Raw genomic sequence first — 17,331 nt, 5'->3', positions numbered from 1 at the left:
TGTCTACCTGTGGCTTTGTTGTACCTGCTTGGTTTCACATTCCCCCTTACGTCAGCATTCTTTTTCACTTAAATTTATTTTCAAAAAACTTGTCCTCTCATAACCATGACATAGAAAACTAGTTTCCTTTGCTGTAATTAGAAGTTAGCCATTTAAAATGACAACAACAATGAAAACCAAGGAAAATTATTAAAAATCAGAGACTCTCAGGGCACCTGGATGACTTAGTCGGTTGGGCATCCAACTCTTGATTTCTGCTCGAGTCATGATCTCATAGTGTGTGGGTTCAGGCCCCGCATCGGGCTCTGTACTGGCAGCGCGGAGCCTGCTTGGGGCTTTGTCTCCCTCTCTCTCTACCCCTCCCCCACTTGCTCTATCTCTCTCTCTCTCTCTCAAAAACAAAAATAAAAATTTTTTTTTTTAAGTGAGAGATTCTTGCCTGCCCCGTCTCAGTTAGCAACAGGTTGGCAAGTGCCGGGAAGGGGTGCAGACACTCAGAGACATCCCTCTCCGGACCTCCTATCCTTAAAGACGGGCTGGGCACCCCTGCCGTCACCCTGGGTCCACACACCGGTAAGGCCTGAGAAGGATGTGCCAGATGCTTGGCCGCGGTATCCCAGCGGGTCTTCAGGGCCCAGCCCCACACTGTCCCACACACACACATGTGCCCACACCCCTCCTGTGCCCACCACAGCTCCCCAGCACTGACCAGCTCCCTGCCTGCCTATACCTGCCCAACCTGGACTGTTCTAGCTGCCCTGTGGGCCTCTCACCACCCTCCACCCCCACTTCTTTTTGCCCACATCTGCCCCCACCCCTGCTGACCTGCCTCCAACCTGCCTGATTCTGGCCATGTCCCCAGCTGGTCCCCTAGTGATGGCTTCCCATGCCTTGGGGAGCCTCTCCCAGCTGGGCCCTCACTCCCTGCAGCCACTCCTCCTGGCCAGAGTCCAGTGCAGACGGCATCCAGGAGGCCTTGCTGATACTTCCCCAGAGGACCACACCCCACACTCAGCAGGAGCTAGAGCCTTGAAGCCCCTCAGAGGCCCTGCGGTGCATGTCACCATGAACACAGGCTGGCGGGTTCATGCCAGGCTCCTCTTAAGCTTCTGTCTCCATGCTGACCTTCAGCCTGTAATTTCATCTCCCCAGCCACCCCGCTTGGACTTATTTCCACCTGTCTCTTCAGGAGCCTTTCCTAACCCTCAGGCTGTGCTCAGTGCCTGTCTTCCTGCACCCAGGGACTCCAGGAGCGCATCCCCGCACCCCTCCAACAAGGAGACTCAGTTCACAGGCCTGGGCTGCACACCTGCAGGGGCAGGTGGCCTAGCCTGGTGGAGGGAAGGTAGAGGGATGGCAAACAGGGATGGGACATGCTCTGCCACAGCCCAGACTAGGCTCTGCCAGCTCTCTGATGGCACACCAACCACCTGGTCTTCTGCACCAGACCCTGGGCTTCTAAAAGTCTCATCTGAAGCACATGCCCCCAGGGACAGCCTATGGTTTCTTGACTATCCCGGCCGCCCAAAGCCTGGCTCAAGAAGAGACAGCAGGGGCAGAGAGCCCCATTTGAGTCACTGCAAACCACTCTGAGCAGGAGTCAGCCTGCGAGTGCTGCCACCTGACCCCCACCCCAGAGGGGTCAGTGACCCAGGTTCCACTGCCGGCTTTTCTACCAGCGGGGGGTCCCGGCACTGGCCAGGATTGCTGGCAGAGCTGTCTGCCGTGGCTCTCTCCTGGAAAGGGGTGTGAGTGCCCACCAAGAGCAGTTACTTTCAGCATCCCATGAAGAGTAGTCGGCTCTGTGTGCACCCCATGCCGAATGGGGCGCCATGCCCCAGGCGCATGCACCCCATGCTGCTCTGCCAAGGAGGCCAGAGACCAGCCAATCTGCCCCATTAGGGAGGGCCCCCTGCTGGGCTCAGCCAGACCTGACCTGCTAGAAGCACGGAGACAGGCAGCACCCATCTGCTCCTTTACCTTCTCAGACCCGGTCTCCAGCTGCTGCCTCTGCTCCAAGCAGATCTGCCCCACGCGGGCCAGCAGGTCATGAGGGGGGATGAAGACCCGGGAGCTCAAGAGAAATGTAAAGATGTATGTCCTCTGAAGAAGAGACAGGGAGAGGGGATGAAGAGGAGGTCGGGCCTGTGCCGCCCCCTCCAGCTATGGTCACAGCCTGTCTAGCCACCTGCCGGGCCCAACAGCACCATCCAGCAGCCATGCCTTCTCCTGCATGGTTTATTCCACCTTGAACGTCCTTCCTTTTCTCTCACTGCCACCCAAATTCCTGCCTCCCTTGCAAGGCACAGATCAAACCCCACTTCCCTGCAGCTCCTGGAGGCTTCCCCTGACAAGCTCAGCTCCCAGCAGTCTTGCTCTGCTGGGATTCTCCCCCACCCTCCGTCCTACCCCACGGTGGGAGCTAACACCCAAACCTGGATGTTGGTGGGACTCTCCCAGCCTGTGTGAGCCCATTGCCCAGCCCACAGTGCCTCCAGGGTCAGTCATCAAGCCTTCTTATCCAGATCCTTACTGGTCTTGCCAATGGCGGGCAGAGTGGGGCATTTTTGGACCCAGCACCCAGCGTCAGGGACTGTCACAAGCCCCTGTGCTAACAACCAGCTCTGGGCCTTATGTCCACCTGCTGTACCAGTGCCCCTCTGGCCCACATCCATGTGCCCTTGTCCCTGGGCTGTGTGGTACAGTTTCTGAAGGGCCCTCATGATCTGGACTAAAAGGTGTCAGGGAACAGGGCCCAGGGCCAAGGGTTCTCTGAGGCCTTTTGTCTGACATGGGTCAGCACCTGGGAGACCTTCACACTGGCTCCTGCCTGCAGACAGGTTGGACCTAGGAGTGGGGCAAGATGCTTGAAGCTCTCCTGGGGACTCTACCCCTACATGGGTGCTGCAGGCTGGGGGGCCTGGGACCCTTTGCCCTCACCCTGGGCCCATGGACAGGTCTTCCTTGTTCCAGCCCAAAGCAAGTGGGCCATGTTTGCTGGGAAGCGCAGGCCTTGCAGATCAGGCCTCAAGGCCTCGGGCCCTCACTGCCCCCCTGCAGCCTTCAGATGCCACTTGAGGAGATCCTCCTGGGAACAGCAGGGGTTCCTCCAACCCCCAACAGACTTCCCATGCCCTGTCCCCAGGCTGTGTAGCATGGGTGCTCAGGGATCCCAGCTGCGTGGTGGCCCCCTTCTAAACAGATGGCTCAGAAGTGTGATGAATGTCACCCAGGCATCACACCCTGGAGTTCCTAGCCAAGGCAAGAAGAGAAGCCAGGGAGGAGCTGTGCATTTCCAAGGAGCACAGAGACTTGCTGGTGTGTGTGTGCATCCCCAGCTGCCCACATACACAGTGGAGGGGGGCAGTGGGGGGAGGGAGGGAACCCAGGAGCTTGGCAGAAAAGCTGATGCCCAGCTGGACTCAGCCGGCCCTACCTCTGCACTACCACCCCTTTACTCTCTCCTGGAAAGCAGGGGGTGATCCCAGGGCATAGTGTCTGGGGGAGAACACTGGGTAACAGCTGAGGAGGCCCCGCGGGACACACCTAAAAGAGAAGTAGCTCCTCCCACAAGGCCACAGAACAGTTCTGGGGTTGGAGGTGCCAGCCCCTGGGAGGCTGATGCTCTGCCCTAGGCTTCTTCAGGAGACCTGACCCTCAGCTGCAGTGTCTGCACCACCAATTCCAGCCCCAGCCCAGCTTTGGGAGGGTTTTCAAGTAGCATGGGGTAGACAGCCCCAGGAGGAAGGTAGGAGGCCTGACGTGTTGGGGGGGTTGTGCCAGGAACACCCAGAAACTGAGTTGGCTCTAGCACCATTGGATAAAAGCTGGAGAGTGGTTGGGGGCAATTCCTCCCCGACCCTCCCATGCAAGCCTGTGTCAGATGCCAAGGCCGGCAAGCACAGCTCTGTCCTCAGGAGGGAGGGTGTACCTGGAAGGGGACTGTTGCAGCCTGGCCCTCCAAAGGGAGCAGGCAGGCCCAAGACCACTGCTGCTAAGAGATGTGCCCTCTCAGAGGCAAAAGGGAAGCCACACATGACAAGGGAACTCTTTCTGCCTGTTCTAAGAACGTACCAGTGGCATCTTGAAATGAAGAGGGGGATCCGAATTGTAGCGGAAGGCCAGTCCTGCCCACGCAGGCGTGTGCCGTGGGGTCTGCATGCTGGCTGGGCATGGCGGGGCTGTCCCTCTTTATTCTGGACCATGGCATTTCATGCATAAAACAAACTTCCCAGCTGGGTGGACCCTCACCAGGACCCCAAGGCTCCAGTCTTACTCCTTAGACTCTTCCCTAAGGACCCTGTTCAGAACTCTGACCCCTGTTCCACCCCTTGTGTATCTGCTTCCTTGTGCCACCAAGGCTATCTCCCAGCTGCCTGGGGTCAGCAGGGATGTCGCTGCAGATTCCTCTCCACTGCAGGGGCAGGAGGGCAGAGCAGGAGGTAGGGCTGAGACTCCCTGATGGCCTGCCTCTCCCCTGTTGCTCTGTCCAGCTCTGTCTGGGCCTTCCTTCCCATCCCCGAAGCAGCTGCCCCTGGAACCTAGGTGACCCCGAACAGTCCCACCCATCTCCAGGCCCCAGGCACTTACATCCGGGTAATAGTCCACTGTGGGGACCAGGTGCTCCATCAAAGCTTCTAGGGACCCAGAGATGAGGCGTCCCTCTTGGAAGACGAGGTCCCCGGAGCTGCTGGCCCCACTTCCTCGCTCCCCCATGCCGGGCAGCACCTGTCCACTACAGCTGGGCCCAAGTATGCTGGAGAAGACGACGGACGTCTGGGGCATAGTTTCCTGGGAGAGAAGAAAGAGGCGTCACAGGCCTGGTCACCCGCAGCCTGAGTGCAGGTGCACAGTGAGAGCCCCAGCAGGGCCAGGAGGGGCACCCCACCCAAGGGCAGGCATTGAATGGCAGCTCAGATGGGCAGGCAGATTCCTCAGCAGCCCTACATTCACTGAGTGTCTGAGAAATATTTCTTGAACACCTGCTCCACGCATACCAGGCCTCATTCCTAGAACCTAGACACACAGAACCCTGCCTCCTGGGGTCACATCCCAGTGGAAGAAGAGAAACTATGGGAAAAACAATGCCCATAGGAGAAGGATCTGGAGCATTTCGGGGTGGCCACGGCAGCCTCAGGTAAGATGGTGTTAGTCATGCAGCTGCCCGGAATAAGAAAGGAACATTCTAGGTATAAGAGACAGCAAGTGCAAAGGTCCTGAGGCCAATGTGTGTGGAGGGAAGGAGCAGGGAGAGTGGTCTGAGTAACAAGCCAGACCCTGCACAGTGTGGGCCAGGGGGCCATGTGCTATTCCTCTGAGACAGGAGGCATGGAAGCTCTGAGCACAAGAATGACTTGACTCAGGGTGATTGTCACTATTTCTACTATGCGGAGACCCAGGAAGGAAAGGATCGGAAAACCAACTGGTGGGTTTTGCCATAACCCAGGGACGGATTGCTCAGGTCAGGGGGTAGCAGAGGAGGGGAGCAGGGTCAACTCCAAATGCTGCGAAAAATGGTCTCAGGCCTGAGTGATTGATCAGCACGGGAAAGGATGTGAGAGTGGGGTTTGGAGAAAGATCTGGAACTTCATTTTGACATGCTACATGTGAAGTGCCCATTAGATGCACATGTCAGACAGCAGTCTTGGGGGTGCTCAGTGGTCCCACAGTGGCCTGGCCTGGTATGGCCAGGAGGCTGAGGGTGCCCACCTCACCCCGCAGCAGAGCCTCTTAGTGGAAGTCCTCACGAGGTCTACAAGAGTCTGCAGCCCTCCTGGGCCTCAGTTTCCCCTTGCCCAGGGGGCGGCACCTGGGAGGTGCTGCGTGGGGATCAGAGTGAGGAGCGTTTGCCAGCCTGAGGCCTCCGAAGCTAGTGCCCACGAGTCTACTCTCCCTCCTGCTGGCCAGAGTAGCCTGCCCTGCTAGCTTGACCAGCCTCATCCTCTCCCCACTTAGAGGGCAGGCTAGGCTGGAGTAGAGCAGGGCCTTCCTGCACCCTCTCCCACGTCGGGAGAGCACTGGTGAGCAGGCACCACCACCCCAGCACCTCCATCCCCAGGCCACCATGCTGCCCTGCCTCCCAGGGGCGGAGGCTACCTCCTCGTGCTTAGGGGCCTGGGAAGTGCACACACTCTCCCTGGGCTCCCGCAGCCCTGAGCACTCACCTTGCTCCTGCTGCTGTGCTGCTCCCAGCCCTAGCCTGCTTTCTGACTCAACCTGGGGCAAGCTTCTGAGCCACTGTGGCCTCAGTTTCCCCACTGTGCAGAGCAAACAGTAGCCGTGATTGTTTCACTGCCATGAGAGGGGCAGTGAGGTGTCTACACAAGCAGATCTGACTTCCAGGCCACAGCACATCAGCCGTGCTTCACGTGAGAGAAAAGGGGCACTCGGCCCAAACGACCTGGCTTCCCTGCCACACACACACCTGAAGGTTGCCTTGGAATTCTCACAAAAATCCTTCGTAAGGAGAGTAAGAACTCAAGGAAAGCCCCCGAGGTTGAGGTGTCCGTGGTCCCCAGGCTCAGCTGCCTCACTTGGGGATGGGGTTTCAGACTCACAGAACACTCTCCTCAACACGTTAGAATGCAGATTCTCAGGCCCTGCCAAGTCAGAAACTCAGGGATGGCCCTTGATCTGTACCTTGACAAGCTGTCTGAGGGGTTTCTGAGGCTGCTCGAGTCAGTCAGAGAGCTACTGACTTGGTTAAACCCTTCATTTTTCAGATAATGAAATAGTGGGAAGAACTCAACTGAGGAAATCCTAAGAGTCCCAAGTGCAGCCAAGGTGTCACCACCTCCAGGAAGCCTCCCTGGGTTAATCCCTAGACTGCTGACTGCAGGACTGATCATTTGCTTTCGTGCTCTCCTGCCTAGCCAGAACCCAGCCCATTAACCATTTGTGGGATAGAATGACAATGGTGGGCTCCCCAGCAATCCTTATCAAAATAACACCAGCATTCTTCACAGAGCTAGAACAAACAATCCTAAAATTTGTATGGAACCAGAAAAGACCCCAAATAGCCAAAGCAATCTTGAAAAAGAAAACCAAAGCTGGAGGCATCACAATTCCAGACTTCAAGCTGTATTGCAAAGCTGTCATCATCAAGACAGTATGGTACTGGCACAAAAACAGACACTCAGATCAAAGGAACAGAATAGAAAGCCCAGAAATGGACCCACAAACATATGGCCAACTAACCTTTGACAAAGCAGGAAAGACTCTCCAATGGCACAAAGACAGTCTCTTCAGCGAACGGTGCTGGGAAAACTGGACAGCGATGCAGAAAGATGAACCTGGACCACTTTCTTACACCATACATGAAAATAAATTCAAAATGGGTGAAAGACCTAAACGTAAGACAGGAAACCATCAAAATCCCAGAGGAGAAAGCAGGCAAAAACCTCTTTGACCTTGACCGCAGCAACTTCTTACTCGACACGTTTCCGGAGGCAAGGGAAACAAAAGCAAAAGTGAACTATTGGGACCTCATTAAAATTAAAAGCTTCTGCACAGCAAAGGAAACAATCAGCAAAACTAAAAGGCAACGAATGGAATGGAAGCAGATATTTGCAAACGATATACCAGATAAAGGGTTAGTATCCAAAATCTATAAAGAACTTACCAAACTCAACACCCAAAAAACAAATAATCCAGTGAAGAAATCAGCAAAAGACATGAATAGACATTTCTCCAAAGAAGACATCCAGATGGCCAACCAACACATGAAAAAATGCTCAACATCACTCATCATCAGGGAAATACAAATCAATACCACAAAGAGATACCACCTCACACCAGTCAGAATGGCTAACATTAACAACTCAGGCAACAGCAGATGTTGGTGAGGATGCGGAGAAAGAGGATCTCTTTTGCACTGCTGGTGGGAATGCAAACTGGGGCAGCCACTCTGGAAAATAGTATGGAGGTTCCTCAAAAAACTAAAAATAGAACTACCCTACAGCCCAGCAATTGCACTACTAGGCATTTATCCACGGGATACAGGTGTGCTGTTTCGAAGGGACACATGCACCCCCATGTTTATAGCAGCACTATCGACAATAGCCAAAGCATGGAAAGAGCCCAACTGTCCATCAATGGATGAATGGATAAAGAAGAGGTGGTACATATATATACGATGGAGTATTACTTGGCAGTCCAAAAGAATGAAATCTTGTCATCTGCAACTATGTGGATGGAACTAGAGGGTATTAGAGCAAAATTAGAGAAAGACAAATATATGACTTCACTCACATGAGGACTCTAAGATACAAAACAGACGAACATAAGGAAAGGGAATATAATAATATAATATAAAAACAGGGAGGGGGACACAACATAAGAGACTCTTAAATATGGAGAACAAACAGAGGGTTCCTGGAGGGGTTATGGGAGGCGGGATGGGCTCAATGGGTAAGGGGCATATAGGCTAACTAACTTGGATGTAAATTTAAAAATAAATAATTTTAAAAAATTTTAAGTATATTTTCAAAGCACAATTTTGCTATAAAACATGAAAAAAAAAAAAGTGGGCTCCCCAGGCACCCTGACGCCCTCAGCTGCTCTTCTGTGCCATTGCTGGCTCCCAAGGGGACCTAAGTGCCAATCCTTCACCTGAGGCCCATGCACTACGGGGGGTCTTCCCTAAGATCACACAGTTCCGGGTTCAAAAGGTGACCCAACGATGGTAACCTTGGTGAGTTGGGCCCCAAGATTCTTGGTCACAGAGATGGCGTTTTCCTAAGCCGCTAGCCCCTCCCATCTCAGGGGCAGCAGGGGCTCCGGTCAGGAGGGGCTATGGGCAGGCATGCTCAAATACTCCACTAACTCTCATGGCCGGTGCCAGATCCCACACAAAGCAAGGCCACCCTGTGTCCAGCCTGCAGGGAGACCCACCCCAGTGCTAGGGAGGCTGCCTCGAGCCAGCCTGGGGACTCAGCACCACCCCCTGCTGCCCAAGAAGGACCAGCAAGCCAAGGAGGCCAGGGTGCTGAGCTCTGTGCTGGACAGCAGTCCATAGCTGCACCCTGAGGAGCCTCAGCACTCACTGTCACTATGGACAGGTAAGGGACAGAAGTTCAGGGTGGTCACCTGCCCCGGAAGGGTGGGGCCCAGTCCATGTGTCCCCAGGCAGCCGCTGGACTGTGCTTCCCCCCGACCCTGGCCAGCCCAGGAATTATCACACCGTTACTCCCCCAGGGCTCCCTGCCCTCATGGGGGCCTCAGTCCTCCAGTGACTGCATCCCACCCACGTCCCGCCCATCACAGCCCAGAAGGCCACAGGAAGGAGCAGCCAGGAGGGGCCCATCTCTTCGGCTTGGGGTGGTGGCCCTTCCTGCAGCATCTGGGCTGAGGACCCCATAACTGGACTCCCCAACTGCACAAGATCCCATATTGCTCACTTTTCAATGACATCAATATAAGTGTACGTAAATGCACAGAAACATGTGGCCGTCCATGACCACACTAGTTACAGAGTTTACTGCAAGGGAGCTGGACAAGGAGGAGACTTCCACTTTCCTTCTACACATTTGTAAACTATCTGGTAACTTTTCTAAATGGCACATCTATTGTGTCAGTGTTAAAGTAACTTTGTTTTTCAGTACAAAGAGGCTGAGTTTTGAGATCAGCAGTTTTTATAAAGGCATGTTAAAGAGGCTGGGCCTGTGAATGGAAGCGGTCACTGCCGCGGGGCACCTTCCAGGCAGGGCCCACAAGGGCTGCGTGGGATGGCCCCAGCGCCTACCCTGCCCTGGGACCCACCCAGAGATGCTGCCTGGGGCTGGGTCTCCAAGACCAGGTGTCCTGCCCACGTGTCCTCCTCTGTCCCCTCCTCTGTGCCCTGAACCCGTGGGCCTCTCAGAGCCCCTTCTCTGCCCCCACTCAGTCCCTAGCGGAGCCTCCCCCACCAGCCCTGGGCACTGAGGGGGTTCTGGGCTCTGTGCCGAGTGGGCAGGGATTTAGGGCACCCTCAAGTTTGAATCCCACTCTTCAACGGCCAGCTCCTGGCCCCTGGATAAGTGTCCCTAGCCTCAATTTCTCCAGCCATTAAATGGGGATGAGGGCGACCCCTGCTGAGCCCCCTGCTCAGTTCTGCCGGCCACCCCCACCTGGCCCCGTGGTCCCTTCTGTTCCTGCCCATGGGCTCCTCCTCCCAATCCCAGCACCAGCAGGCATCGCGACCACTGGCCACACCCCTGTGTGTCCTCCGCACCCCTCCTCAGGAAAGGGCCCGAGTGGCGCCTCCAGGATACCTGGGCTCCTGTCTCGGTGGGGAACACACAGCAAGCGCAAGCATAATAAGAAACGATACGCTCTGACTACCTCACACGAGCCATCAGGGACACTAATGCCAGCACCAAGTCAGCTCATTAATCCTCACAAGCCTCACAAAACCCGTTATTCTCCATCTGCGGCAGAAGAGGACAAGGCACAGAGAGACTAAACAACTGGCGCAGCTCACACAGCTAGATTGCCGCAGGGCCAGGATGGCAACGAAGGCAGTCAAGGGGACCTGAATCTGAGCCCGGCTCGGCCACTTGCAGCTTGCAGGATCCTCGACCTCCCAGAGCCTTAATCTCCCCACCTGTGGAATGGGCAGAGGGTGCACTACTTCAGAGATTTGCTGGGAGGATGAAATGGGCACTTGGGTAAAGCATCGCACAGCAGACATGGGATCACCTCCCCATCCCAGAGGAGCCACCTCCCCAGATACGCCTACTCAGCACCCCACACAGGCCATGTGGGTCATCTGGGACAAAGGAGCACTGGATTCTTGTAGACACGCAGGCCCCCAGAGGCCTCAGCGAGCCTGGGCCTACACGGATGCTCGAGAGCGGGTGCCAGCGCGTCAGCACCACCGGGGGGCTTGTGGGAGTGCGCTCATCCTGAGCCAGGACTCACCCTCTCTCGGGAGATTTAGATCCTCTTCTAAAGTATTGCCGCTGCTTCGAGTGGGGCCCAACCAGCAGGACCTTCACCTGGTGGCTCACTAAGATGTAGGACCTGGAATCCCAGCCCAGGCCTGCCGGCTCAAGGCTACGTTTCTTCTCTTTTTTTTTTTTTTTTTTTTTTTTTAATTTTTTTTTAACGTTTTATTTCTTTTTGAGACAGAGCATGAACAGCGGAGGGGCAGAGAGAGAGGGAGACACAGAATCGGAAGCAGGCTCCAGGCGGGGCTCGAACTCACGGACCGCGAGATGGTGACCTGAGCTGAAGTCGGACGCTTAACCAACTGAGCCACCCAGGCGCCCCTCAAGGCTACGTTCCTGAAGACACACTTGTCCCTTTGAGAGCGTTAGCCTGCAGGTGAGCCAGCTTCCCCCAGGTCAGTGCTGTGGCTGGATACCAGAACCACGCGGGTCTTTAAAAAAAACACTTCGCCCAGCCCACCCTCCGCCCCAACGATACAGATTTAACTGGCCTGGGGTACGGTCCACGCACTGGCGGTTTTTCAGAGTTTTCCAGGTGAATATGGGAGCAGGAGGCACAGGGAGCCCCTCTTCCACCTCTGCTGCCTGTGGCTATGTCCAGACGTGGCTGGAGGCTGTGGACACTGGGAGGAGAGCTCTGGAAGCTTCCTGAGGCCAGGCCCCGGGGGTGGGGAGGATGGAGCTGGGCCAGGCCAGCTTTCCACACCAGCTTCCTCCACACCAGCTCTAGGTCCTGAGACTGGAACCCGCACCTCTGCTCCCAGTCAGCTGGGGCCAACCCGGACTCACACCCAGCCTCCTCCGACTCTCTGCAGCCCCTCCTCTGTTCAGGCAGGAAGGCGAGCACCTTCTAGTTATAGCCGCGCTCAGCTCCCGGTGAGGCAGGTGAAAGTGGTTCACCATCTCCTGGAAGCTGGGCCTTAAGAGCTTCCCACCTACCTCACAGGGCCAGGTGGGCACAAGGGCAGGCCCACGTGCACAGGTACCCAGGTGCTCCTGCTCAGGGGAGACCCGGCCCTGAGTTTAGAGACAGCAGCCATGTGCCAGCGCTTGCCCATTCCATGCCTGGTTTTACTTGGCTCTCTGGGGGCACCATCTACGGAGGAGGGGAGTCCTGCCTGCCTCTGGGCCCCAAGTCTCAAGGGTGCCGGAGTGCCAGGGGAGAGGCCAGGCCACTGCCCCTCCCGGGCAGAGTGGCGCTTTGGGGGCTGGCGTGGGATGGGGGCAGCAGGGCGGAGAGGCAGAGTCCGAGGGCCCCTTCGCTACCTGCCAGCAGCAGTGTCCCGCAGGCTGGCCTTAGGTGAGGTGAGCCAGGCGGGCAAAGGGCTGGGGCAAAGCAACTGGCCCGGCCCAGCTCCATCCTCCCCGCTCCTCCCCCGGGGCCTGGCCTCAGGAAGCTTCTTCCATCTTCCTGCCCTTTCCCACCACGCCCCCTACCACTTTGTTCCATCCAGCACATCTGTGGCTGCTCCCCAAACAGGAAGTGACTACAGAGGGCCCCCCCCCCGCCCCCGCAGCTGCCACTGCTTCAGGGCTCACACCTGCTGCCCCTCCACGGTCCAGTAAGGGACACGACCTTGGGGGACCCTCAGCCCCCTGCAACTCCATCCCTAGAATGCTCCTTGTCTGCACCCCCACCCATGACCACCTGCCCACACGCACCAGCGTCCTTTCATGTGGGCTCAGGTCTGGGACTACAGTGCGAGAGTCCAGAGTGGAGTCGGGAGGCACGCACTGTCTCAACGACAATGGGGAAGCCTCTGAGCTGCGCTGAGCCTCAGTTTCCTCCCCTGTCGATTCGGTGTGTAGTTTCTTGTTCCAGGTCCCTGGCAGGGCAGTGGTGAGGGCTATGGAGGCTCATAGGAAAGGAAGGAAGGAGGCTCAAAGGAGGAAATGGAAGCTATCATCCTGTGAGTGGCACCTGATGCCACTGTGGGCCACCACATCTGTGCTTTGCCTCGATGACACCGGAGTGGCCCGGCGCTGGCTGCCATGGCTTTGAACCCACTACCTCTGGCCTGGGGCCTCACGGCCATCAGCAGACCACACGCCTCCTGCCCTAGGCTGTGGGCTCGCGCTGAGGCCAAGCGCTGTGGATCCATCCAGGCCCTGTGAACAGCTCAGAAGCCAGGGTGTAGCCAGGTTACCCCCCAGGGGCGAACTTGGACCAACGGGACATGGGAGGCAGAGGTAAGCTCCCCTTCCTTACCCCAGATGGACTGTTTGAGATACAGAAGCCTCACAGAGGCTCCCCAAAGACATCAGTGAGACCGACTCCTACAGGAAGGCATCCCCCATATCCATTCACCCCCTCCATCCTTCGTGCTTCCCTGGGACCACACTCCCCAGTAAATGCTGGCACATCCGCTCTGGCTCAGGCTCTGATCTCTACGGAAGCTGGGCTTGGAGGAGAGCATCTGTTTGTCTTGTTCCTGTGCCTCCTTCCCATGCCTACAACAGGCACGCGCCTGTGGCCGACTGTCAGATGAGGACACGGGCCCCTGAACTTCACAGCGAGGGTGTGGGAGTGCAGGAGGGGAGAGCGCATGGAACACGCGCTTCCAGCCCAGAGCAAGTGCTCACGCACCAGGCAGTCAGAGTCCAGAAAGTAAACGCTGTTGTCTGGGTTCTGCTCAGCCTGGCTGAGGACTGCTTGCACGTGGTCCTCGATCCCTGGGTACCTTCCCACAGCACAGTCTGGAGCTCTGCGTCAGTGCACCTCAGCCAAAGTACTCAGCTCCTGAGTACTCGCAGCTGCCCCGCGTGTCGCGCGCACACACGCACACGCACATGTTCTAAGGAACACACTGACAAAAGCATCGGCAGCATGGATGCTGCCTGGACGGAGGGCCCAGGAGAAGAGAGAAGCACAGTGAGCGGGGCAGACGGTCTCAGAGACCTCGAGAGAATAAGTGTCAAGAACGCAGGCAGCCCCAGGGCCACAAGAGACCTGGCAGAGATGGGGAAAGGGTTTTGAGGGGCTTCCTGTAGAAGATTATGAATCAAATTCCCTTTTGAAGCCTCCTAAGAGACGTTAGCTAGAGATCTGAATGCCGCTCGCTGGCACAGTGCTTTTCGATATGGCCCTAGCAGCAAACTCGGGCCTTGAGGGCTCCACGCCCCTCCATGGGGCAGCAAAACAGAGGAGGGCATCTGTTTCCAGCCACACGAGTGCAAAAGCCAGACGCACCCTGGGAGGGACGCACACATCATACCTTCTGTGACCTGGGACACAGATCTTCTTCTCCAGCTGGGCACAAGATGGCCTTCCCAGACCCTGCACCCCACTCGCATCTCCCCCCGACCTCTCCCAGCCCCTGGGAGCTGCAGCTCTGACGGAGGCCCAGGACCTGTTGTGAGCACCCAAATGTGCCCATCGCTCCTCGCCTCCATACGCTGTCATGTCTGCCCAGGCCTGGGTAAGGGCTACACTCCTTCCTGAGTGCTTTTCCTGCTTTCTGTACTGAGACGCCCAGCAAGGCCCGGGGGAACGGGGGTGGGGGGGGGGGGTCACACCGCCCAATGGTCTTGTAAAACACTCCTACAGCTGATGAGCTGATGTCACAAACAATTTACTTGAACATACTTGAGTAAGGAATATAAGTGACATTGACTCTAGAGAAACATCCAGTTGCTGCAGTAACCGTATGCAGAGGTGTCCGTGTTTGCAACTGTCCCGGCAGTGCTGTGCACCTTCTGGAGGTGTTCTCATGCCCAGGGTCTGCTCTCATCCGAACTGGCCTTCATCCCTGGCCTCTCAGCCCCAGAGGGAGCCTCCAGTTCACTGCCTCATCCCACAGGGGCTTTACCCTCCCAGCTCTGGGCAGGAAGGGACTCAGGGCGGCCAGGTGGGGGCAGGAGCCTCATCACAGGAGGGGCCATGGCCTGTCCCACCGCTGGGCGCCCTGGGGCTCTCAGGCCTCCTGGCCTCTGATATCCAGCTACCTGCTCCCAACACCAGCTCTGCCCCACAAGGCATCTTCTGGGAAAGAGGAGGCAGGGCTCAACCCCGACCCAGGGCTTTTGCAGGAAACAAGCCCTTCCTTCAGCCCAAGAGGGGACTGACAGAAGACCGCCAAAGATAACTGGCTACCCTCAGCCACAGCCAACTTCACCCCAGTCGATAGTGGGGACGGCAGCCCGTGGAGGGGACGGTATCCTGCATAACAGGACAGGAACAGTGTCAGGCCTCCATTCAACTCTGAAGGAGAAGAACTGGGGCAGGTTCCCAGGGCAGTCAGAACTTTAGGACCTCTTCCAGATCCTGGAGTCTGCAACTCTCGAAATTTCTGAGAAACACAGAAGCAAAAACAAGCTTTCTTTTGACTAACCTTGTTGTACTTCAAGTGTTTGTCATAGGGACTTGGAGGCCGGCCACACGCCGGGCATCACGCGTCTCGCTTGATGCAATGCCCCCTAACCCGGCGGGGCAGGGCAGGGGGTGGGGGTGGGGCAGCACAGAGACACCCATTTCTCAGATGAGGACACTGAGTTCACAGCACTTCTATAATGTTGCTCAGGTAGGCAGCGGCGAGTATGTCTGTCCCACAGCCCTGTTCCTTCTCAGGACTGTCACTTCTGCTCACCAGTGTCCCTGTCTGGGGCATGACCCCCTGAGCATCAGATGTAGGCTGAGGCCCTCACCCCGGACACATGGATAAATGCACATTCCCACGGCATTCTGCATATAATTCCAGGGATTGATGGGTTCCCAGAAGCTCATCTATGGTTAAGAATCGCAGCTTCCTAGAAAATGGGGACAAAAATGGCCTTCAGGGCCCATCCTGCACGAGTCCCCAGGGATCTGCCAGGAGGTGGAAGAGGGACCCCGATCGGCCCTTGCCTCTGCCAGGCTTTGCAAGGGGTGCTGCTTTTGGAGGCAGCACATGGGCTTCTATTTTTTAACCTACTCAACAAAAATGAAGCCTATTTTTAGCTCAGCAAGCTGCAGGGCATCACAATTAGCAACTGAAAATTACACATCTTGCCAGTCTCCCCTCTTTTGGCTGGAGGAGAAAGAGAGAGAGAGACAGAGAGACAGAGAGAGACTGGGTGGGGGAAGAGAAAGTGCTCCTGGAGGGAGGTGGGTCCAGCCTGTGATCCCACAATGGTGGGCCACTTAACCAAGAGGGTAGGATTTGGCAGAGATTTCAGAACGAGTGTATTCATGGAGCTATCTTGGGTTACATCCTGGCTCCAGAAAAATCCAGCCTTAGTGGGAGCAGGCAGGAGCCCCATTGGCACTCAGAGGCCGCATCTGGGGAGAAAACCATGCTGGCTACTTGGACCAGGGCCAGCAACAGCCAGGGCTGGGGAGGAGCACCATGGACCCCATCACCCTTCTAGGGCTGTCTGGTTCTCTGAAATCATTTGCACTGGGGTGGGGGAGGAGGTGAGGTATTCCACAGAGCCCTTCCTCCTTGCCCATCCACCCACCCACCCACCCATCCATCCATCCATCTACCCACCCAGCCAGCCAGCCAGCCATCTACCCACCCACCCACAAATGTTAACGAGGACCTGCCTAGACATTGTAGACCCACCAATGAAGGAAACAAGGCTCTCTGTCCCCACTAAGCCCCCACGGAGCAGGCTGTGGCTGCCATGCATGATGATCCATATCTGTGGCTGTGATATCAGAGGTCAGCCGGGGATCAGTGCTCTGGAAGAGAAGAGGGTCAGGAGTGTGGGGACAGAGCAGATGGTAACCTAACCGGGCGGAGAGACAGGCCTCCCTGAGGAGGTGAGGTCTGAGCAGACTTGAAGGAGACTTCTGGAAAGGGAAGAGCACTGTGAGCAGAGGGAAGGGCTGGTGCCAAGGCCTCTGGAGCCTTCCATCCCACTTGCCCCCTGGAGAATCTTCCCTGGAGCATGTCCTCCTTGCTCATTTCCAAACAAATACTTCCTGATCATCTATCTTTCAGCCATGCGGGGCTGCCGTGGGCGGGGTGCCCTCCCTGCCTTCTCCACTGCCTATGTGGGTCTCCAGGGAGACTCTTCTGGCCTTTGTCCAGGATGAGGCACTCCTGGGATCCGAAAGTGACCCCCCCTTGGGGCACAGACCAGGGAGAGGAATTGGCTGAGGGGACCTTCACTTCACACAGCAGGGAATTCTAAGCAGGAGGTTGCAAGGCAAATCTGTGAATGAAACACTTGTTTCAGTGCATGCCCCTCACGGCGCCCCCAACCACTTCTACAGGATTCCCGGTGCATATGCAAAACCTTCCGGTAAACCTTGAGTGGGTCCTTGGCAGCCGTGAAGATTTTGGCCTACTCTTTGGACCCTCACAAGTCACACCGCCTAAGTGGGGGGCCAGCAGTGGGAGGGGGCTACCCCTGCCGAGAGAAGGCCGTCAGGATGCTGAAGGTGGCCTCGATTCTCCAGAACACTGTGACTCTAAGT

The 17,331-nt window shown here is 56.6% G+C and overlaps 1 protein-coding gene across 8 annotated transcripts in view; it reads right to left on the bottom strand.

Moving 5' to 3' along the window:
• Positions 1-17,331, bottom strand: part of RASGEF1A (RasGEF domain family member 1A) — an 86,204-nt gene that overhangs the window by 7,648 nt on the left and 61,225 nt on the right. For all 8 annotated transcript variants that reach the window (XM_027062593.2, XM_053207740.1, XM_053207737.1 and 5 more), the window contains exons 2-3: positions 4,591-4,791; positions 1,981-2,103 (exon numbers count right to left, since the gene is read on the bottom strand). In XM_027062593.2, coding sequence (XP_026918394.2) covers positions 1,981-2,103; positions 4,591-4,785 — 318 coding nt within the window. In that variant the 5' untranslated portion in view covers positions 4,786-4,791. The remainder of the gene's footprint in view (positions 1-1,980; positions 2,104-4,590; positions 4,792-17,331) is intronic.

Source organism: Acinonyx jubatus, chromosome D2 (assembly GCF_027475565.1).
Source record: "Acinonyx jubatus isolate Ajub_Pintada_27869175 chromosome D2, VMU_Ajub_asm_v1.0, whole genome shotgun sequence".
In the NCBI taxonomy this organism is placed as follows: domain Eukaryota; kingdom Metazoa; phylum Chordata; class Mammalia; order Carnivora; family Felidae; genus Acinonyx; species Acinonyx jubatus.
This window is presented reverse-complemented; position numbering and strand designations above follow the sequence as displayed.